Below are 25709 nucleotides of genomic sequence, written 5' to 3'. Positions count from 1 at the left end.
GCCAATCAAACATTATCTGTGGTGCCAATCAAACATTATCTATGGTGCCAATCAAACATTATCTATGGTGCCAATCAAACACAACATATGACCAATGTTATTAAATACATAAAACATCTGAACAACCTTTTCTCCAAAACCACTGAAAATAATTGACTGAATTTGTTTATCCAAATCCACTCGAGAATTTAACCAAAAATGTCAGAAAGCATCAAGGTACAGTGCAATGGGTGTTCATTCATACATGTATTTTTTCAAATGATCCTGATTGGTTATTACATTTTATTGACTACATGTCAAAAACTCTACAAATTTAACCAAATTTTAAAGAAAATATCCAGGTATAGGTGGCTTTATATTTTTACGGATGATTCTTATCACCATAAAATATGGCACCATGGCTAAACTTATAAAACCTTTAAATGATTTGGTCTCTGATACTGTTCAGGAGAATTTCAGGAAATTTGACAGAGAAAATTGTTATGTTAACAGTTTTTAAATTTATGCAAGTGATTTTGATGGTAAATTTCTTCTTTTAAAAACTACTCTGCATAATTTTACACAGTTTTACAAAAAAACTGTCTGACTGGAAGTGTGTTAAAATTTGAACAAATCCCAACCATTGCTTAAATATGTCTGTTGTTAATCAATAGCTCTTGATTCTCTTCCACCAGTTCTTGTGGCAAAACAGAGGACTCGTCCAGAGGAGAGGTGCCAGTAGTGACTTTTGAGGAACTCGAGTCAGATGAATACAACATGAATCATCCCTATAGAGGCATGGCCATCATAATTAACAATCAGTATTTTGATGAACACTTGAAGCTGAGTGATAGATCAGGAACAGATGTAGATGGGTGGGCTTTGTATGCTGTATTCCAGGAAATGGGATTTTCTGTTGGGGTTCATGAAAACCAGACAGTTACTGAGATGGTTGACATTTTAAGTGAAGGTAATATATCTTGGAAAGCAAAAATATTTTTACACCTCATTTGCTGTCATATTATGTGTCTGGGTAAAATTGAAGATTATGAGACCCTCTGTGTGTGTGTGTGTGTGATGACATGCGACATCTACTGTATATACTTGTAAGATGAGTCAGACTGCAAACAACAAAAATCCTTATCTGCCATAGCATAATGCACCAGAAGACCAGGTATATGTTGTTTGTTCTACTGATTATTCCTAAGAAACTGCACAGACCCAGATCTAATGGCACATTATGCTACGTCAGATCTGGGTCTCTGCAGTTTTCAGTTGGACTTGATTTACAAGCGAGTATATACAGTACACTGTTCAAGTTAAAGGTCTCAAACATTGAGATTGTAATGGGGGGTGGTTGGCAAATGTTCATAGTGATCTGAGAAACTTTCTTCCTGGGGTCATAGTGGGATAGGATGGTTGGTTCGTAGGATGGGGAATAAATAAATATGGTAAGCATTGAACAAGTGATGCAGGTTCACTTTAGTCTTGAGTTTTGGTAAATTGCTTTTCTTGAATAATTGTGGTATTCAGAGTTTTGATTTACTGGAAATGTTATCATCGTGATTGTCTCAATGCTCAAAATTCCAAGCATAGACAAATGGAATAATCTTAGTTTTTATCAGGCCCTTGTTATTCTCGTATCAGTAAATACATAAATTAATATTAAATTTGATACTTATGACTGTTGTTACTACAACATACTCCTTAAATTACTGTTACACAACTTATAATATTCTCATGTATTCCTATTTCATTTACTGTAGCCTAAGTCCTAATGTTCTCATGTATTCCTATTTCATTAACTGTAACGTAAGTCCTAATATTCTCATGTATTCCTATTTCGTTAACTGTGACATAACTTAAAAAATCCTTATGTATTCCAATTTCATGTACTGTAGCCTAAGTCCTAATGTTCTTATCTATTCCTATTTCATTAACTGTAACATAAGTCCTAATATTCTCATGTATTCCTATTTCATTACTGTAGCCTAGGTCCTAATGTTCTCCAGTTTTCCTATTTCATTAACTGTAACATAAGTCCTGATATTCTCATGTATTCCTATTTCATTAACTGTAACATAAGTCTTAATATTCTCATGTATTTCTATATTTCATTAACTGTAGCTTAAGTCCTAATGTTCTCGTGTATTCCTATTTCATTAACTGTTACATAAGTCTTAATATTATCATGTATTCCTATATTTCATTAACTGTAGCCTAAGTGCTAATGTTCTCCACTATTCCTATTTCATTAACTGTAACGCAAGTCCTAATATTCTCATGTATTCCTATTTTGTTAATTGTGACCTAACTTAAAAAATTCTTTTGTATTCCTATTTCATTTACTGTAGCCTAAGTCCTAATGTTCTCACATATTCCTATTTAATTAACTGTGACATAACTTATACTATTCTCATCTATTCCTATTTCATTAACTGTAACATAAGTCTTAATATTCTCATGTATTCCTATTTCATTACTGTAGCCTAAGTCTTAATGTTCTCCAGTATTTCTATTTCATTAACTGTAACATAAGTCCTGATATTCTCATGTATTCCTATTTCATTAACTGTAACATAAGTCCTACTATTCTCATGTTTTCCTATTTCATTAACTGTAGCATAAGTCCTAATATTCTCAAGTATTCCTGTTTCATTAACTGTGCTATAACTTAAAATATTCACATGTATTCCTATTTCATTAACTGTAACATAAGTCCTAATATTCTTATGTATTCCTATTTCATTTAGCCCAAGTCCAAATGTTCTCCAGTATTCCTATTTCATTAACTGTAACATAAGTCTTAATATTCTCATGTATTCCTATATTTCATTAACTGTAGCCTAAGTCCTAATGTTCTCACATTTTCCTATTTTATTAATTGTAACAAAGTCCTAATATTCTCAAGTAGGCCTATTTCATTAACTGTGTCATAACTTGAAAAATTCTCATGTATTCCTATTTAATTTACTGTAGCCTAAGTCCTAATGTTCTCACGTATTCCTATTTCATTAACTGTAACATAAGTCCTTGTGTTCTCATGTATTCCTATTTAATTAATTGTAGCATAATTCTGGCAGTGAATTATCCAAGCTTTATTTGAAGTCTAAATAAGATCCTTTACTGATGTGCCAAATCTATTATTAACCTCACTTGAGGGTGTTTAAGGGATCATGGTGGACTATACATTTCAGGCAAAGTGATGGGGAAAAAAAGGAGCAGTTACATGTAATCCTAGTTTTTCCATGGCAAAACAAATTTGTCAACAGCTGGTGTTTTACTGACTCAGCAACTTAAAGAATATTAAATACACACAAAATTCTTCATAATGTATGAAACTTGTAACCTTGAAAATAGATACCTGATAGAAAAAATATGTAACTCATACTTATCTAAAACAAATGAGTTCATCCTTCCACAGTTTGTGGTGAAATGCAAAAATAATATAAGTAATCTTTTTTGTAGCTTATGGTCTTGAAACTTTTACAGTTATACACTTTTTGACTTTGGGCTTTAATTTTCACAGTAGTATGGTTGGTGGTAAAATTCTAACTCAGTGCATATGACAGAAGCTATAAAATAAGCACAAATGTTGATTTTAAACAGGTTTCTTATTCATATACAGCACATGATAATAATACCTTAGAAGAACTACTGCTACCTCGCAAATCCAACCCTCCCAGATTAAAACTTTTAGGTGGCGCTCTACAGTTTCTTATTTTCCATAGGGTTAGGATTTTAAAGAAAAAGAATTTCCCCAGCTTTCCTCACTGGTTATACTGGCTATTTAAAAAAGACCTTGTATATCTTAGGTATAATTAAAAGAACCTTTAATTCCCTTTATTTTGGTGTATGATTGATGGGTGTAGGGGTTATAGAGTATACAGCTTGGCCTTACTTCAAATGTGCACCTTTCAAAAAAGTGCTAGCTCTACTTGGTCATTTTCACTTCCTGAACTTAAGAGGTAAATTGTATAAAAAAGAGCCGACAACTTTTTTTACATTTTATATATTTGGTAATTCATTCATTGCACTTTCAGAAGCTGGTATTGTCTAGTCTGGCAAAATTCATTTTCCCTGTTTTAATAGCTGCTATGTATAGTGTACTTTAGACTAATTCAGGCTGAATTTTTAACACAAGGGAGCAGTCATTTTAGTTAGCAATGTGCTTAAATCATGTAAAATTTCCAAAAGTACAATATCCAAAAAAATATCATCCACATTACATTACTGTAGCATATAGGTATGCCAACATTCTCTCCATTGTGCATGTTTTAAATGCGAACTACTTCACCTTACATACGTCACTCTCTCTAAAGTACATATTAATTGGTGAGCACCCCCTTAGCTGAAAAGCAAAAAAATTACCTGCCAACCTAGTTGGCAGTTAGATAGAGTGATCTCCCCTTGATGCAGGGATTGGTACCAAAGCCCATGAAATTGTTAGTTATTACTTCCACTTGTGCCAACTAGCATTCTTTCTATAAACAAAGAAGCCTCGCAAAATCCATAGAAGCAGTTTGGAAGTTTTCTACCTTAAAACATGTTGGAGTTTCATCTTTGAGGGGAAGTATACATGTACTCATGCATGCATGCATCAACAGTTTAGACATTTTCAACGTTTCTGTTCTTTCTATCATAAAGTACAAAGTTTCTGACTTTTTCAGCATAACCGCTTTGCCGTCTTCACACACTTTTGCTTCCATGGTACTTACCTGCATAGGTCTTGATGGCATCCCCTCAGATTGCTATAAACCATATTAATAAGTGCATGTCTGGTGCATGATATAGAGACACATTTAATGTTGCTGTGTAATTTCTGCTATGTCCAGATACATACAGGTAAGTTTTCTATATTATCTTTTCTTAACATCCACTTCATAGTTATATACACGTGACATTATACTGATTTAATCAGAATAGGATGTCATTGGGCCTTTCCTACAGGTAACATTGTCTTACAATGGATATTGTAGCATCCACTTTGTAAGCATCAATAACGTTGCTTCAGGGCCTTTTTTATGTGCAAGTATAATGTATACTATAGAAACTCATTTATATTACTGTATAGCTTCCACTTTGGTTGGATGCATACATTAAGTTTTCTCTGCCATGTAACTCTGCAGTAATCCATGACCACAACCATACCAGTGCCATAACACTCTATGTAACATGAAAAACACAATTTTGGATTCCCAAATGCCCCTGATGTGATTTTCAAGAATCTTAGCTCCAAAGTTTTTTCAACATAAAGAAAACTCCCAATATTTCTTGACCACTATGATATATGCCTGTAATCTGTAGTATGTATGAACATGAAAACAGTCCTGCGCAAAGCTCAACTAACGTATCCTTGGGCCATACAGCTGATCAATTAAAAGGTAAGGTGGTCAGAGATAAACAACCACCTTTCAGAGATTACTTAATTGGCTCTCTATAGCTAGGGCGATATGTCATGTCAAATTTTGCTGTTGGCAAGTCCATTTAACTAATTTACATAAAGTACACAAAGGAGAAGAACCAAATTCGTTTGAAGTTAAATATATTAATCAAAGAGACATGCAGAAGAACACATGACTGTATTGAACGAGAATATTGAAGCCAACATTAATAATGTTTGTAATCAGTGACAATGTTTCTTTGAAGTTGGATTTTTGCTCCAGATATAAAATGCAAAATATGATTATTTCAGTTGTTGGAACAGTGTTCAAGTGTGATTAATTTTTTAAGAGTGTGATTCGTTAGGCAATATGCTATCAGAAAAGCCCAGCAAAAATAACTTTAAAAACTCCAGGTTAACCGAGTTTTGCTTTGTCAAGCACAGCAGTAAGGGAGAAAATTTAATTCTACTGCAAACATCTTATTGATATTAATCATATTGAAGTTTATTATGTCCATAGAAATAGGAACGCTGCCCTTATATAGCATCACAGGACTCTGATGTTTTGTTAGTAAAATATCATATTTATAGTAAGATATGGTTATTTTATGTTGTCACAGATTTTCATCATATTTCATTAAAAAACCTCAGACTCTTATCATAGCATATTTGACACACTAAATTGAACATTTAAATTAGTTCTCTTTATTGTAATTCATTACTTTATTCTTATTAAAATACAGTTAAGTGACCCACGCTTTTCAGGATGATTTTAGCTATGAAATAGATTGACTGAAAGACAATAACAGGAACTCACTCATGTTTGCTCAGTTGATTTGTGTTGATAATGCCTTAGCACCCAAATTGGACAGAGACATTTATTACTGCTGTATTACAGTGTAAAGCCCCATTAAAACTGAAAATACTATGTTCTTCCCCTTCCTCCAATGAAAAGGCCAGTCACAGAAGTGATATATACCGTACTCACTTTGTCTATATAGCCAAGCACATCTCAGATACAGTTTGACCATGCTTACATTATAGTTGTCATAACCAACTCAGTTCTCACCAGAATATGCTCTGAAAATCCAGCAGGGAAGTTTGGACAGCAGTACCATCTGGTCTCTAGTGATCAAGTGCAAAGATGAACACTAATGACACCTGCATTACCTTCAAACCCCCATACTGAACTATTGAGAGCAGCAAAGACTGCATCAGATTAAGCATATATTTCGCCATCCAATGGATTTTGATGTGTGTTTTTATTTAATGTAAGTTTGGTTGTGATGATGTGAGTTGTGAGAGTATGAAATCTATTTGATAAGGATTGGGTATTGGTAGGTTCTGCAGCAGATTTCTGGTGTGTTAAAGTCATATTTTACAGGTGATGGGAACTATTAGCCTGAATTGCCCCCTAACATGATGCCTGGTATTTACTTTCTGCATACAAACTCAGAAGAAGCACCTGACTGGACAATATTTACTAGTTTGATTAAATAATGGAAGTAATCCTAGGTTATGCCAGTTGGTATGGAAATGACATTGATTAGGTCACTTTAATACTCATGGTTCAGTACATTTAGGGTTAGTATGTTAAATGACATTGATTAGGTCACTTTAATACTCATGGTTCAGTACATTTAGGGTTAGTATGTTAAATGACATTTTTCAGGTCACTTTGATACTCATGGTTAGTACATTTAGGGTTAGTATGTTAAATGACATTTTTCAGGTCACTTTAGTACTCATGGTTCAGTACATTTGATTTAGGGTTAGTATGTTAAATGACATTTTTCAGGTCACTCTAATACTCATGGTTCAGTACCTTTAAAAATTAGTATGTTAAATGACATTGATTAGGTCACTTTAGTACTTATGATTCAGTACATTTGATTTAGGGTTAGTATGTTAAATGACATTGATTAGGTCACTTTAATACTCATGGTTCAGTACATTTAGGGTTAGTATGTTAAATGACATTGATTAGGTCACTTTAATACTCATGGTTCAGTACATTTAGGGTTAGTATGTTGAATGACATTTTTCAGGTCACTTTGATATTCATGGTTAGTACATTTAGGGTTAGTATGTTAAATGACATTTTTCAGGTCACTTTAGTACTCATAGTTCGGTACATTTGATTTAGGGTTAGTATGTTAAATGACATTTTTCAGGTCACTTTAATACTCATGGTTCAGTACATTTAGAGTTAGTATGCTAAATAACATTTTTCAGGTCACTTTAATACTCATGGCTCAGTACATTTAGGGTTTTTATGTTAAATAACATTTTTCAGGTCACTTTAATACTCATGGTTCAGTACATTTAGGGTTAGTATGTTAAATGACATTTTTCAGGTCACTTTAATACTCATGGTTTAGTACATTTAGAGTTAGTATGTTAAATAACATTGATTAGGTCACTTTAATACTCATGGTTCAGTACATTTAGGGTTAGTATGTTAAATGACATTGATTAGGTCACTTTGATACTCATGATTCAGTACATTTGATTTAGGGTTAGTAATTTAAATGACATTTTTCAGGTCACTTTAATACTCATGGTTTAGTACATTTAGAGTTAGTATGTTAAATGACATTTTTCAGGTCACTTTAATACTCATGGTTTAGTACATTTAGGGTTAGTATGTTAAATGACATTTTTCAGGTCACTTTAATACTCATGGTTTAGTACATTTAGAGTTAGTATGTTAAATGACATTTTTCAGGTCACTTTAATACTCATGGTTTAGTACATTTAGGGTTATTATGTTAAATGACATTTTTCAGGTCACTTTAATACTCATGGTTCAGTACATTTAGGGTTAGTATGTTAAATGACATTTTTCAGGTCACTTTAATACTCATGGTTTAGTACATTTAGAGTTAGTATGTTAAATAACATTGATTAGGTCACTTTAATACTCATGGTTCAGTACATTTAGAGTTAGTATGTTAAATGACATTGATTAGGTCACTTTGATACTCATGATTCAGTACATTTGATTTAGGGTTAGTATGTTAAATGACATTTTTCAGGTCACTTTAATACTCATGGTTTAGTACATTTAGAGTTAGTATGTTAAATAACATTGATTAGGTCACTTTAATGCTCATGGTTCAGTACATTTAGGGTTAGTATGTTAAATGACATTGATTAGGTCACTTTGATACTCATGGTTCAGTACATTTAGGGTTAGTATGTTAAATGACATTGATTAGGTCACTTTAATACTCATGGTTCGGTACATTTAGAGTTAGTATGTTAAATGACATTTTTCAGGTCACTTTAATACTCATGGTTCAGTACATTTAGGGTTAGTATGTTAAATGACATTTTTCAGGTCACTTTAATACTCATGGTTTAGTACATTTAGAGTTAGTATGTTAAATAACATTGATCAGGTCACTTTAGTACTCATGATTCGGTACATTTGATTTAGGGTTAGTATGTTAAATGACATTTTTCAGGTCACTTTAATACTTATGGTTCAGTACATTTAGAGTTAGTATGTTAAATGACATTTTTCAGGTCACTCATGGTTCAGTACATTTGATTTAGGGTTAGTATGTTAAATGACATTTTTCAGGTCACTTTAATACTCATGGTTCAGTACATTTAGAGTTAGTATGTTAAATGACATTGATTAGGTCACTTTAATACTCATGGTTCAGTACCTTTAAAAATTAGTATGTTAAATAACATTGATTAGGTCACTTTAATACTCATGGTTCAGTACCTTTAAAAATTAGTATGTTAAATGACATTGATTAGGTCACTTTAGTACTCATGATTCAGTACATTTGATTTAGGGTTAGTATGTTAAATGACATTTTTCAGGTCACTTTAATACTCATGGTTCAGTACATTTAGGGTTAGTATGTTAAATGACATTTTTCAGGTCACTTTAATACTCATGGTTTAGTACATTTAGAGTTAGTATGTTAAATGACATTTTTCAGGTCACTTTAATACTCATGGTTTAGTACATTTAGGGTTAGTATGTTAAATGACATTTTTCAGGTCACTTTAATACTCATGGTTTAGTACATTTAGAGTTAGTATGTTAAATGACATTTTTCAGGTCACTTTAATACTCATGGTTTAGTACATTTAGGGTTATTATGTTAAATGACATTTTTCAGGTCACTTTAATACTCATGGTTCAGTACATTTAGGGTTAGTATGTTAAATGACATTTTTCAGGTCACTTTAATACTCATGGTTTAGTACATTTAGAGTTAGTATGTTAAATAACATTGATTAGGTCACTTTAATACTCATGGTTCAGTACATTTAGAGTTAGTATGTTAAATGACATTGATTAGGTCACTTTAATACTCATGGTTCAGTACATTTGATTTAGGGTTAGTATGTTAAATGACATTGATTAGGTCACTTTAATACTCATGGTTCAGTACCTTTAAAAATTAGTATGTTAAATGACATTGATTAGGTCACTTTAGTACTCATGATTCAGTACACTTGATTTAGGGTTAGTATGTTAAATGACATTTTTCAGGTCACTTTAATACTCATGGTTCAGTACATTTAGAGTTAGTATGTTAAATTACATTGATTAGGTCACTTTAATACTCATGGTTCAGTACATTTAGGGTTAGTATGTTAAATGACATTTTTCAGGTCACTTTAGTACTCATGATTCAGTACATTTGATTTAGGGTTAGTATGTTAAATGACGTTTTTCAGGTCACTTTAATACTCATGGTTCAGTACATTTAGGGTTAGTATGTTAAATGACATTGATTAGGTCACTTTAATACTCATGGTTCAGTACATTTAGGGTTTTTATGTTAAATGACATTGATTAGGTCACTTTAATACTCATGGTTCAGTACATTTAGGGTTAGTATGTTAAATGACATTGATTAGGTCACTTGAATACTCATGGTTAGTACATTTAGGGTTAGTATGTTAAATGACATTTTTCAGGTCACTTTAGTACTCATGATTCAGTACATTTGATTTAGGGTTAGTATGTTAAATGATGTTTTTTAGGTCACTTTAATACTCATGGTTCAGTACATTTAGAGTTAGTATGTTAAATGACATTGATTAGGTCACTTTGATACTCATGGTTCAGTGCATTTAGGGTTAGTATGTTAAATGACATTGATTAGGTCACTTTAATACTCATGGTTCAGTACATTTAGAGTTAGTATGTTAAATGACATTGATTAGGTCACTTTAATACTCATGGTTCAGTACATTTAGGGTTAGTATGTTAAATGACATTGATTAGGTCACTTTGATACTCATGGTTAGTACATTTAGGGTTAGTATGTTAAATGACATTTTTCAGGTCACTTTAGTACTCATGATTCAGTACATTTGATTTAGGGTTAGTATGTTAAATGACGTTTTTCAGGTCACTTTAATACTCATGGTTCAGTACATTTAGAGTTAGTATGTTAAATGACATTGATTAGGTCACTTTGATACTCATGGGTAGTACATTTAGGGTTAGTATGTTAAATGACATTGATTAGGTCACTTTAATACTCATGGTTCAGTACATTTAGGGTTAGTATGTTAAATGACATTGATTAGGTCACTTTAATACTCATGGTTCAGTACCTTTAAAAATTAGTATGCTATGAAGTAAATTGAGAATCAGTGTCCTTAAAGTCAAAGTTCTGGATTTAGAAATGATGTTAAATTTGGAATTGGTGATGTTAATTATTGTAATGGGTGAAGCTTTGAAATTTTTTACTTGATCAATGAAAGAAGATATCAGCTACTGTCATCTAGGCTGTCAATTTGCAGTAATTAGTGCTGATTGGAGTTGTCTACCATTGTAGTGCATGGTGTTAGATAAGTTTGGTATAGAGTATACAGCTTGGCCTTACTGTAGATGTGCATCTCTCAAAGACTGCTGGCTCCATGTATTAACATGATGCTGATCTAACCTCCAAGATGGCTGCACTGGAAGTCATTAAATAGCTATTTCTTCTGAATGGATGATGGTATTCCCATGTTGTTTTCACTAAAGGACTATAACAATTACTGTATCTCTCACATGTTCTGAAAGAAAATGTTGCTCATCTGACCTCAACCATAACACCATAGCATCCATCTAGAAAATTTAGTTCTCACTACCCATCTTGCAAGAATATTGGAACCTGAACATAGGGTTTTCACTAAAACACTTCTCACAATATTTAATTGCTTCTGAATGGAATTGGTGCAGATCTGACAACCAATATATCTGCACTTTTGTGAAAGAGTTTGAAAACCAGGCCTTATTGACCTTCAGGTCAAGTCAAAGGTCATTGCTTACATTTTTTGTACTTTACTGAGCTTATGAAAACAGTACCTTGTACATATATGAAAAACTTTTGACCAGACTTTGCAATGCATTCCAATGAAAACACTTATAGCACTTTGACACTGACTATAAGGTCAAAAGCCTTGACTATGGATTTTAGCTGTACGTGATTGTGAGAATGCTGACACAAAGAAGAATGAGTAGAGTTTTATACGACCCAGTTTGTGGATACAGTGAAAACTACATTAAATTTTGCCACTTAAATAATTTTGCTATTTCCCTCTAAATTATAGTGATTTTAGATTTAACAAAACTTAGCATGTCAGTATATCCGACATTGTTTTAACTAGTTCATTGATTTTCTATCAATGTTATTAGGCTTGAGGTCAAAAGGTCAAGACAAAGAATCTTGTCCTGTTCATAAAGGTATTTTGTTAACATGTTAGCTTAGACATACAAGGAAGTAATTTTTGCTCCCAAATTTGCATTTTCTTAATAATGCCAAAAATGGTTCCAATACTCAGTAGATAAAAGGACAGAAAAAACTTTTCTTGGATTCCTGGAAATTGTTTTCAACCAGTCAAGCACCAGTCCCATTACCATAGGCATTCTTATTTTTCTTTTCTCAACTGTAATGTATGTATATTGCAATGAATCACCTTCAAATGCTACTACATGGATGCATCATTGCAGTAGCAATGCAGTTTGTGTTGGGATATTAGAGCAGGAGTACAGGGACTGTGCAGAAAATGGTCATAAGAGATATTACAATGCTGATGATTTTGTTATGGACATGCATCCCATTGTGCTTCATCCATCCTTCAGAATTTGCTATTTTCAACCTTTTATCCAACTTCACTTGACAGAATTTGACAAAATTTCATTTGAAGCATACAGTCATGAAGGTCTCTCATTTTTATAGCCTAGGGCATAACTTCATATTAGCCAAACTTGAAAGATTTACAAAAAGATAACATATTAGTATTATTAATAATGTAAAGTATTGATAATGTATGCCTTTAAAAGAAATTTACCCTCATACTTATTAATAAATGTGTGTGATTTGTACAGCGTATATTAATCAAATGCAGTCATTGTTTAAATATATTTATACAGCCATTATTATGAAACATCTCAAGACTTAAACTGAGAAAACCAATATTCAAATTTTCTTTCTTAATTTCAATAGACTTTACTCAGTAAACTGAGACTTTGTTACTAGGAAAGTGAGAAATGTTTGGTCCCAAATTTTACACAGAAATTAAAACCAGTAAACTGAAACTTTTAAATTTAATCAGAGTTTCTGGCAATTATATGATCTCAAAATATTAAGGATTAAAAGTAAAGGATTAAAAAGTAAAATAAAACCATACAGATGTATATGCAGTGACTATAAATACATATTCCAATTATCATTTACTATCAAGAACCACACCAAAACCAACAACCCATTAAAACCCAAAATAGAAATTCTGGGTCCTACAGGATTTACATTGTGAATAGTTTCACTGTGTTTGTACACAGAGATGAATTAAAGATTTCTGTAATGTTTGATATGCCATTTGTCTTTGATGTTTGATATTTCATTGGTCATATATGTTTGATATGCCATTGGTTTAATATGTTTGATATGTGATGGTCATATATGTTTGATATGCCATTGGTATTATGTTTGATATGCCATTGGTCATATATGTTTGATATGCCATTTGTCTTATATGTTTGATATGCCATTGGTTATATATGTTTGATATGCCATTGGCCTAATATGTTTGATATGCCATTGGTCATATATGTTTGATATACCATTGGTCTTGTATATTTGATATGCCATTGGTCTTACGTTTGATATGCCATTTGTCATTGATGTTTGACATTTCATTGGTCATATATGTTTGATATGTCATTGGTCTAATATCTTTGATATGCGATAGTCATATATGTTTGATATGCCATTGGTCTTGTATGTTTGATATGTCATTGGTCTTTTGTTTAATATCCATTGGTCATATAGTGTCATAGTGTTTGTTCAACCTGCATTAGCATAATATGACATGCTATCACATTTTTGGCAACAAAGATGTAATCAGCAGTGTTAAAGTTCAGTGTTTAAGTTGTTTGCAAGTCAAAAAAAATTGGTAGAAGATACATCAGTAGGTGGAGACAGTAGTTCTTAAAAATTTTTTATTGTCTTTAGAAAATCAGGTGCATATTATTATCAGTGGGAATTTATTTCCAGCAAATACTGAAGTTAATAATTACTTGTAAGAGTTGAGGTAAAAAAGGTGAATGATGAAAGGTTGGAGACACTTTTGTTTTTGAAACTTTATAACTTTTTACTTTCATCTGATAAATATACAAATGTATACATTTTCAGAATGGCTTTACAAATGCCACCATGATGAATTATGATTCAACAAATTCTCCTCAGAACAAAAGAAAGTTTTAAAATATGAATTTCAAACAGTTTACATTTTTAAAATTAGTTTTGAACAAAGATTTCTCAGTCATCTAACATCACACACAAATTAAGTATGATATATCCAGGTATATGTTTTAGGAACTGTATTAAGACAGTTTGATAAAATATTGTTTTTACATCAAAGCTTTTTAAGAAATAGATTGATTTTAAGTCTTTAGACATGTCAATCATATAATTACAAACCATTGTAATTTCAAAGTCATATATTAAATATTCACAACATGCTTAACTAATTATTATGTAACAGTAGATTTATAACTGTGACATAAAAATGTTTTATGAAAACAAGAGTATTTGAATTGGGAATACTTAATAAATTAGAAATGTTTACAAGAAATGTACAGGTGAACTTACATGACATTTCGTTTTAGTGGTTAGTACTGGTACTCAATTTTTCAACAAATTCTGCTTTTCTTATATAAGCATTTAAAGTTTAATGTCTGTCTCCTGTAGATGAGGAGAAATTTGAAAATAAAGATGTGTGCTTTACTTATTCAGCAAATATCCATTTTTCCTTCCTTCAGTCCAGGTAAGCAACTGTTCATTATGCAAGCGTGAATAATATATGTTTGTCTTTCAAACATGTATTTCCGTCATAGATTCTTATGATATATTTAACCTTAAAGTTTTTATTATATTCATAGGCCTAGTTGGATATTCTTTATTTACAGCTTCAAGAGAAGATGATTATCACCGTAACTCAGACTGCTTCATGTGTGCAATCCTGACTCACGGTAAGGAGGGTGTTGTGTATGGAACAGATGGACCTATCGAGCTTGAGGATCTTCTCAAATACTTCAAGGGCAAAGCTTGTCCTGGCCTTGTAGGAAAGCCAAAGATCTTTTTCATTCAGGTACATTATTTTCTCAATGGTAATACCAGCCATCTAATGATTTGGAAGAGTAGATGGTAGGTTTGTCATTGGAGAAATCTTTCTAAAACTGAAATTTACCAAAAGAGGGGTTGGTGGGTTTATCAGCACATATCAGCTTATCAGAGGAGAATTACAGCAAATAATCATTTTGCAAGCCTTAATTTAGCTAACATTTTCTCCATCATTGTGTTATGTACAGGGAAAATACTACACTTAAAAATATTTCTGGTGACAATTTTTGTCGTCTGAACAAGAATTAAGCTGTGAAGTTCACTTAACAACAAAATCATCTAAACTTGAACTGTTAATCTCTGACTATTACAAGCATCCTTTGTGTTCCACAATGTTTTGTGATGATACTTGTTTCAGATAATAGAAAAAAATAATTTAAGAATAATCATGCTTACTAGGATTTTCAAAAAATCAAGTTAAACTTTGATTACCTACTAATATTGCATTGTTAATCTGCTGTCATATGAAGTATATGTAATACTTCATAGTATGCATACAGTATTTGGGTATGTGTAATACTTCATAGCATGCATAAAATATATGGGTATGTGTAATACTTCATAGTATGTATATAGTATTTGGGTATGTGTAATACTTCATAGTGTGCATATAGTATTTGGGTATGTTTAATACTTCATAGTATGTATAAAATATATGGGTATGTGTAATACTTCATAGCATGTATATAGTATTTGGGTATGTGTAATACTTCATAGTATGCATATAGTATTTGGGTATGTTTAATACTTCATAGTATGCATATAGTATTTGGGTATGTAATACTTCATAGCATGCATAAAATATATAAGTATGTGTAATACTTCATAGTATGCATAAAATATATAAGTATGTGTACGCATACAATATATAGGTAGATTTTCACAACAGATGTAGATGCTGATTGATATTGATGGAGTTTGTTGAGTGGGTTAAACATAGGATGTCTGTGGCAGACAAAGTTGTCACATGTTGGTCTTTTTAAAAATAATTCTTTATCAGTTGTTTCATTTGTATAGAAGTTTAGAAAATGTTTGGAGGCTTGTAATGTGCTGATCTTTTGCTATTACTATTCTTTGAAATAAATGGCTTTTTTTTACCATTAAGTTGTGCATTAGTCTGCTTTTTATCGTTCCTAAAAGACATAGGTTGATCCTTGTCAGAGAGCTCGCACAATTTTTTGCCTGATAATACAGTAGGTAAAAGAAACATTAAAACAAATAACAAATTTAAAGTAGTTAAGTAATCAAGTTCCCAAGTGGTTAAGGGTCCTGTGGTATCCAAGCTCATGTTTGCTATTGATGTCATTTTTGTAATCACCTATTTCCTTGAGTTTTTGATTGCGTGGACTTTATTGGCAACAATGGCTTCAGATTGTTCTTAGAAACTGTGTTGTAGAAAAAGTTAGTGGAAAGTTTTATGAATAATTCAAATGTCTATTTTTATCTCTAGGTTTTCAAAAGTGGGGGTGGGGGGCTAAATGTCAAAATGAATTGCACCAAAACATGCTCACATCTTTTGCCAGTAAAAAATATATTTATTTCTTATGTCAGTGAAGAAATATAGGAGCGGTGAGGTTTGAAATATATATGTATATACCATAAATGAGGTTTTTGACTCTTTCAGCAAATATCTCTTATGATCTTATCATCCACTAGAAACCTCATTTGCATGACTGTATCATATGGGTGATATTTGGTGGGATTAATAAAGGGTTTCCAATGTCATGTACAGCATGTAACGCTCAGGACAGATAAATAGATAGATGAATGGATACATGGACAAATCCCCCCCCCCCAAAAAAATAGAAAAATAAATCCTTATCTTATAAAAAATGCATGTACAGTTTTTTTCCCATATAAAATAATATTACTTCTATATACAACACAAACCACAAAAATCTGAATGAAAAAGTGCTCCAGAAATCTAAAACAGAAACTTGTTTCATAACACTTCATAGAAATATGACTTTCTGAAAAAAAAGTTGACCGGTGGAGTATGTAGCTGTATTTTCTCTCTACAAACAGGTATTTTCTTTAAAAATATGTGGCCAGTATTATAGGAAGTTATTGTTGTTTTTTCTAAAAATAAAATAATGGGGTTGAATTGATATCATTACTTACTAGTTTTTATCCAAGATAATTTTAACACTGACAGCAAGTGTCTTGCAAATGAATAATGTTTTTGTTCCACAACACAACTTCATCATCTGTATCCTGTTGTCAATGTATGTTATACAGTAAATTGAGACAAAAGACTAAATATCACAAGTATCCAGGTGTAAACTGATTATGCTCAGTTTGGATACTTTATTATTATTTTATGACCATCATCTTGCAGCAGTTTGTCATTCACATTGCATTCAGTGTGTAATAATACATATTTTAATCTTACTGAGAAAATTGATTTTGATTTTACAGTAGTAAAAGCACAGATGAACCACATTTATTGTCTTTCTAAGAATCATTGAAAAGATGAAAAGATTATCCAGCCATGTAAGACAGATGGAAAGAATGTACTATGTGCAAGTTCAGCTTGAAAATTTTCAACTGATTTTCTTGAATTTTCCTTAATATGCTTTGGAATCTTTTTAACAAGAGGTGGTTGTTTTAAAGAAATAGATACTCAAATGAGTAATTGGAGCATTTGCCATTTTTTCACTTGGTCAACTCAGTTCTAATCCACTTTTACTAGTATGAGTTCCAATCCACTTTTAAACTTTTTTTTTTTAATGAAATATATGCTAATCAGTTCCTACAGCACTATCTAGCATCCCAGAAATATTGGGTAACTCTTGCAATTCACTGAAATGAGTAGCAACTAAAGCCAGATTGGGTAGCAATGAAAACCAAAATGGGTAGCAATGAAAGCCAAAATGGGTAGCAATGAAAACCAAAATGGGTAGCAGTGAAAGCCAAAATGGGTAGCAATGAAAACCAAAATGGGTAGCAATGAAAACCAAAATGGGTAGCAACTTAAACCAAAATGGGTAGCAATGAAAGTTGAAACAGACAGCAATGAAATCCAAAATGAGTAGAAATGAAAGCTGAAATGTTTTTGAGAGGAAAGCTGAAATAGGTTGGAGAATACAGAGATTTACTGTTATGTTTATAGCCATTCTGGTGTTTGGCTTCATCACTACAGATTGAGCAAATGCGCTTACGTGATGTGATTTTTGGAATACCTTTAAAATATTCTCAGCAATTTCAGAAAAGGTTGATTATATTTGGTGAACCCATGTTAGTGTGAAGAGAGGTCTAATAGTCACTTCCCTGTTGTTGTTGCTGTTAACTTTCTTGAATGTTTTGTTTAAAGACTTTCATTTGCATACATTTTCCAAATCTCTTGACAGATCCTCATCATCTGTTATCAAGATACGGCAATTCTTTCTATGACATGCTCATTTGCGCTTGTGACCTTGAACTCAGGGACATAGAGAAAATTTGCCCTCGGTTTAAATTTTTTTTTTTTTTTTGCTTACTGTTATTTCCTGAACCCTTTGATGTATTATCCTCAATTTTGGGATGAATTATTATCAAACTGAGACAATTTGGTCACGTTCCCCATTAACCTTGTCAGTGCTCTGATTGTGGCTGTACATGCAGGATTTGCCTTTCTTGTTACACATTGTTTCTTCACAGGGTTTACATGACCTAATTTGCAGGGATAATTCTTTTATTAGAGGGCAGATTTTATTCTATTTATATAATTTGTATAGCAAACAGTAATGTACAACAAACAAATAATGTATTACGCAGTTAAAGTATTAGGCACTAACTGTTGACTAAAGTTCGTTTGCTTAGTTAATGCTTAATATGATTTATTCAAAAGAATACTTGTAACTAATTGCTGGTCATTCAAAAGAATGCCTGTAACTAATTGCTGGTCATTCAAAAGAATACCTGTAACTGATTGCTGGTCATTCAAAAGAATACCTGTAACTGATTGCTATTCTTTCCAAAGAATACCTATAACTGATTGCTGGTCTTGAAAAAGAAAACCTATAACTGATTGCTGGTCTTTCCAAAGAATATCTATAACTGATTGCTGGTCTTTCCAAAGAATACCTATAACTGATTGCTGGTCTTGCAAAAGAATACCTATAACTGATTGCTGGTCTTGCAAAAGAATATCTATAAATGATTGCTGGTCTTTCCAAAGAATACCTATAACTGTTGCTGGTCTTGCAAAAGAATACCTATAACTAATTGCTGGTCTTTCCAAAGAATACCTGTAACTGATTGCTGGTCTTTCCTAAGAATACCTGTAACTGATTGCTGGTCTTTCCTAAGAATACCTGTAACTGATTGCTGTCTTTCCAAAGAATACCTGTAACCGATTGCTGGTCTTGCAAAAGAATACCTATAACTGATTACTTGTCTTTGAAAAGAATACCTATAACTGATTGCTGGTCTTTCCAAAGAATACCTATAACTGATTGCTGGTCATTCCAAAGAATACCTATAACTGATTGCTGGTCTTTCCAAAGAATACCTATAACTGATTGCGGGTCTTGCAAAAGAATACCTATAACTGATTGCTGTTCTTTCAAAAGAATACCTGTAACTGATTGCTGTTCTTTCAAAAGAATACCTGTAACTGATTGGCGTTCTTTCAAAAGAATACCTATAACTGATTGCTGTTCTTTCCAAAGAATACCTATAACTGATTGCTGTTCTTTGAAAAGAATACCTATAACTGATTGCTGGTCTTTCCAAAGAATACCTATAACTGATTGCTTGACTTTCCAAAGAATACCTGTAACTGATTGCTGGTCATTAGGCATCAGTCATATTGCAACTCAGATGCCTGTAGAGATGCATTCCTTTCATTGCAGATGCCTCATTTAAATCTTTAACATTATTTGCGGAAAGAACTACTTGCCTCCCCTCCTTGCACCATGTTGTTTATTTGGGGCATTTCTTGCATAACATTCCAGCTCTGTTCTGGGGGGCCTTTGTCAAATCAGTTAATGTTTATTATCATGGCAATCCTCAGGATCAGACTTATCAAGTTTTGGTTATCAGTGTCCCTATATACCTTGTTATCAGCCTCTTATGGCTCCATATACAGGTGTCAGACATTCTTCACAATCCTACAAATTCCCCAGGTCTCTCTTCCTGAGGTATTGCTATAGAAAAATGGCCAAGCTGGGCCATTGCCAAGTTTCATGCATTCTCAACTTTGCTTTTGACCCCCAATTTGTGTCATTACTTAAATGTACTCAACTATTATGCCTATATACTTCATCGTAACCCAATTCCTATGGTGCATGTATGGAGTATCGGCTGATGTTTGTTATCATATCTATCCTCAGGATCCGACTTAACGAGTTTCGTTTGTCAGTGTCCCTATATACCTTGTATCAGCCCCTTGCGGCTCTGCACATAGGTGTTGGACACTCTTCACAACCCTACAGACTCCCTCAAGTCTCTCTTCCTGAGGTATTCCTATAGAAAAAATTAAGAGCTTATCTGGTGCAGTGCTCTGTGACAGGATTTGTCCCCATTATGCCAAAGATTTCACAAAGAATACCTATAACTGATTGCTGGTCATTCAAAACAATACCTGTAACTGATTGCTAGTCATTCAAAAGAATACCTGTAACTGATTGCTTGTCTTTCCAAAGAATACCTATAACTGATTGCTGGTCATTCAAAAGAATACCTGTAACTGATTGCTGGTCTTTCAGAAGAATACCTATAACTGATTGCTGGTCTTTAAAAATACTGATTTTAATTTCTGTTCAATTTATGTTAAATGATTAAACTAAGAAAAAATGTTGTCATAAGAATCTTCATTTCAACTTGACAAAATCTGTTTGAATGTGAGACAAAGGTGTCTGATACATATTGGGAGTTGCAGTCATCAATACATTTTTTTTTAATGTATACATTTTTAATGTATGCTAGTCTGTGAATTAGTGGAATTTCCAATAGAAAACTTTGATGATTCACTGCAACATCAACAGCATTATGATCAAGAAATTAGATCTGTTTTGTGACTTGATTGGTCTGATGGTAAATTTGGCCATGTGTCACACAAAATCACCACCTGGTTCAAGTCCCACAACATACTTATTTTATTTTCCTCCAATTTTTTTTTTGTTGTTTATGTGAATTTTTGCCTTGAATTTGGTAATTAGGTAAGAGAATTATGTCAGTACTGATATTTTCCATGCAGCTGTACACAAAACAGAATATAAACAGTAACCAGATGATACTATTGCACTTGATATCATAAGAAAATGACTATTTTAATCTGTTATACATATTGCTAGTCAATACATTTGAACATAAAAATAATGAGAAAATTTACTTATTCTGAGTGAATAATGAATATATTTTATCTTGGTGGTGAAACCTAAAGTATTTTACCTGTTTGGTTTGTAGCTCATGAAAATTACTAAGTTATTTCACACACTTATTCACTCAGTACAGGTAGATATCCTCTATATAAGTCATGGGAGCAATGGTTAGTCACCTACCTACCAGATATCCTCTATATAAGTCATGGGAGCAATGGTTAGTCACCTACCTACCAGATATCCTCTATATAAGTCATGGGAGCAATGGTTAGTCACCTACCTACCAGATATCCTCTATATAAGTCATGGGAGCAATGGTTAGTCACCTACCTACCAGATATCCTCTATATAAGTCATGGGAGCAATGGTTAGTCACCTACCTACCAGATATCCTCTATATAAGTCATGGGAGCAATGGTTAGTCACCTACCTACCAGATATCCTCTATATAAGTCATGGGAGCAATGGTTAGTCACCTACCTACCAGTGTTGCGAGATTATGATTACAGTAATACTATTTCTTAGCAGTGAATCACTGTTTGCTGTATATCAAAGGTGCACAGTGTGTCATATGTCTAATAGCAGTGATTTCTAGATTTAATTATTGTTATTGTTAAAATATTAGACTAATTAGGCATTGAATCTCAGTGATGAGCTAATGTTTGATAGCCACACATTAACTTTTTCTTCTGCTGGTATCTATTTTCAGGCTTGTCAAGGAGAAAAGTTTGACGAAGGAGTAAGCTTGAATGTTGCAGATGCCAAGGGTTTCATGCCAAATGAGAGTATCACAAAGATTCCCACCCAAGCCGATGTCTTGATAGCTTACTCTTCCATTCCAGGTACATAGGATGGGGACCGTTAATTTTACATCAAATATGAATGCAGTATGATTTTGGCCACTGAATATAATATTATGTTGAATATAGCTGCAAGAATATATAAATGAAGAAGGAGGGTGATTGTCTACCTTTTGGTCAGTGTAGTAGTAGAACCTGTCATATGCAGTAGTGTTGATAGCGTGAACAATGTTTCGCCAAGTTCCTGCCAACAACTTCTGATACCAATTATAAAATACACAACAGTGCATATGAATAAATGTATTATATTATTTTTCTCTCATTTCTAACCAGGATTTTGTGGTGGAAATGGTGGATTATTGCAATAGATGTTATCTTAGAAATAGGTTTTCTGAAAGTTATTTAGTTCTATTAGAACAGATTGTTTATTTTGGAAAAGCTGTAATGTGAATAAATCTGCAAAATTTGATTGAAAAATTGCAGATATTCATGACACTTACTAAGGAATGATAGAAATTAGATTATCATTGTAAATTGAAACCTATCACCAACTTTATTGACACATGGAAAGAATATTGCTGTTAATGTAACTAATACAAAATAAGTTTGTGTATTTGACATGATTTTGTCAAAGTCAAGGCTCTAGACCTGATCTGGAATGGGTCAGGAGTAATCCAGCTAGTGACTCAGAAGTGGAGACTGTTACAGTTCAAGGAAGTTGGCCTCGATTTCTCATCACTGAGAAATATGATGAGAACCAGATGCTGTTTGTGACTGCAGAATCACTTCAGTGCTGGCTATGATCCCAAAAGTGTTAATATAAAACTTTGCTTGGGCCATTCACATAGAGTGCAGTTGCAAAGCTCCCTTGATAACCTGCTTCATGTGATCTAGGGATTTAGGTCACTGCTTTTAGAGTCTGGGATGCTTACAAAATCTCATAACTAAGAATGTCTCTCAAGTAAAAAAAATCAACATTTGATGCAATGGCAAGCTGATTTACAATGCTTACATGCTGATATTGACTCTCTTTGCCAACAATTTTTCAAGGCTGGATTCCTGAACATCCCATCAGATCCTGCCAAATAATAATAGCCATAGCAAAGATGGCTGCGGAAGAAAACCATTATACCCCATGTGTGAACTAGAGGCTATGATGGATTTTCATGTCAAGAAAATATCCAATGTGAATTGTCAGATATACCACTTTTCATACTCTAGAAGCTGTCCCAATTGGAAACTTGAGAAGAATATCTAACATTTGAATCAAGAAAAGAGAGGATGTTCTCAAGCTAGTCAATTTGGAGTAGCCACAACTCCACTGAACACTTAGTAGAAAATCCAATGCCACAAAGATGGAAAAGAAGACTTCCACAAGTTCTGTCTGTGCCCAGGTATACATTACATGGCCACAGAATGAGCTAAAGTTTACTGTCTTGACAAATACTTGTGCAAGCATCCTGCACTGAGAGTGAAGCATAGAAGAAGGCAGTTATACTCAGTGCAACATCATGACTAATGAGAAACCCAAGGCTGTAAGAAACACCAGTTAGAGCTAGCCCCAGTAAAGTGGAACGTACCACTAACCCAGAATCATTTGTGAATTTCGAGAAATCCTACACTGCTAGCAAGAAGTTGATTAGATCTGGCCCACCAGAAGAGCATCAGACATCTGGAGCCAGTGGAGATAACATGCTTCAGATGAAATAAAGAATTTACTAGGCAACAAAATTATCAGTCCTATTAAACTCTTCAATAACTTTGGTTGTCCAGAAAGTATGGAAACTGTGTAGTCTTCTGATCCAGCACCTGGAAGTCCCATACTTCCAACACTTAATTAATTATGTCTGACACAGTAATACAATGGACTGATAAGTTTGAATGCATGCAAGGAACATGACCCAACTGCTGTCTATTTTCAGTAGATCATTTCAAATGAGAACAATAGAGTTAACTTAAACTTAAAACATTCTGTAATGGATAACAACTCATCAAGATGCACAGACTAGTGGTGTGTCTCTCTTCATAAATAGCAAAACTTATCATAGCAAAATTAATCTCAGTATTACATTACAGGTTGTAGCCATTTGTGTGCCCATTTATTATACTCTCATCCCATGCCCAGTATCTCTTGCTCCAATTAATCAGTCTGATCTTGACCAAATTATACATCAGTTACCAATACCTTTTGTTCTACTTTGTAACTTTAACACCCACATACAGTTTGCAAAGAAATCACCAAGATTACAAAAGAAATAGATGACTTTGTTCCAAAAAACAATCTTTGCCTTTTACATACATGTCCTGCCAGAGGATCCCATTTGTCTTTAGATCTTACCATCTGTCATTTATCTCCTTTGCTTGATCTCTCATGGAAAGTTGGTTTTGACCTCTGTAGTCACCTGTGTGGTAGTGACCACTTTCCAACATACTTAAGACGTGCTATACCAAAACCACAAAGATGGAAAGTAAATAAAGGAGTTTGTGGAACTTTTTATTGGTTAGGCCAGAGATGGAAAGTAAATAAAGGTGTAACTTTTCAGTCCCTCTGCAAATCAAATTAAACACTTGATCATTTTGAAAATGTAGTGGATCCAATACTGATGTTTGCTAACATGCTGAATGATTTGTTGGTTCCTAAAAATGTGAACAAACCTCCCTGTTTGCTGGTACCTTGTAGTGGAGGGGAAACTTTTGTGTCCCAAAGATTCTGAAAGCTATAACTTTGGGGGTTTCAACCCCTGGCAGGTTTAACCAAGCCAGGCAGGTTTTGGGGGAGGAATCTGATAAAACTCAGAATTTGGTCCTCTAAGTTGGGGGTTGGGCATGGTGCCAACAACTCCACCCCTTAGAAACTAAACCGTTATAGTAACTACAGCAACTTTAACTCCAACAACAACAAGAGGTCAAGTAAAGAACTCCAACCAACTATTAGGTATCATGAAGCATCTGATGAAAACCAATCCCAGAGAGTCAGGGATTCGACCAGGAGATTTTTAGGACCCAAAACTATGATTCATCTTGGTGCATAGAATGTCCACACCTTGTTTGAAACATCAGAAATGGCTCATGTCATCAATAAGATGAACAGGTACAACTTCATGTTGGTGAGACCAGATGTACAGGTTCAGCATGCAAGATGACAAATGATGACTGAAGCATTCTTTACTCAGAGAAGGATGACATCCATTCCAGTGGTGTAGCCATTATCAGCAGCAAAACTAGTATAAAAACACACCTAAAAATTGGGAACCAGTCAGCAGCAGACTTATCAGAGCAAGATTCCACTCCTAGTACTGCAAACTCACCATCTATGCCCCAAGAAATAAGGCTGAGAAGGAAGATAACAAAGACTGGAATGAACAGCTACAACTAGCAGTTTCCAAAGTCCCACAACTTGACATGCACTTGATAATGGGAGATATGAATGCCAAGGTAGGAACAGACAATATAAACAATGAGGAGGTGATGGGGCAACATGGCTGTGGAGTCATCAATGACAATGGTGAAAGGCTTGTGAACTTTTACTGTAACAACAACTGCATAATAGGCAGCACTTGCTTCCCACACAAAGACATCCACAAAC

General features: G+C 33.3%; 1 protein-coding gene across 1 annotated transcript in view; it reads left to right on the top strand.

Annotated features, from left to right (window-relative positions):
- LOC149803471 (caspase-3-like) overlaps positions 1-25709 on the top strand; it is a 45629-nt gene that overhangs the window by 7756 nt on the left and 12164 nt on the right. Inside the window, exons 3-5 of the mRNA XM_089953194.1 lie at positions 675-949; positions 14805-14986; positions 22033-22165. Coding sequence (XP_089809320.1) covers positions 675-949; positions 14805-14986; positions 22033-22165 — 590 coding nt within the window. The remainder of the gene's footprint in view (positions 1-674; positions 950-14804; positions 14987-22032; positions 22166-25709) is intronic.

This window comes from Sinohyriopsis cumingii, chromosome 3, assembly GCF_028554795.1.
Source record: "Sinohyriopsis cumingii isolate HCF-2022 chromosome 3, ASM2855479v2, whole genome shotgun sequence".
NCBI lineage: Eukaryota > Metazoa > Mollusca > Bivalvia > Unionida > Unionidae > Sinohyriopsis > Sinohyriopsis cumingii.
The sequence above is the reverse complement of the archived record's forward strand: the minus strand, read 5'-3'. Positions and strand labels throughout refer to the sequence as shown.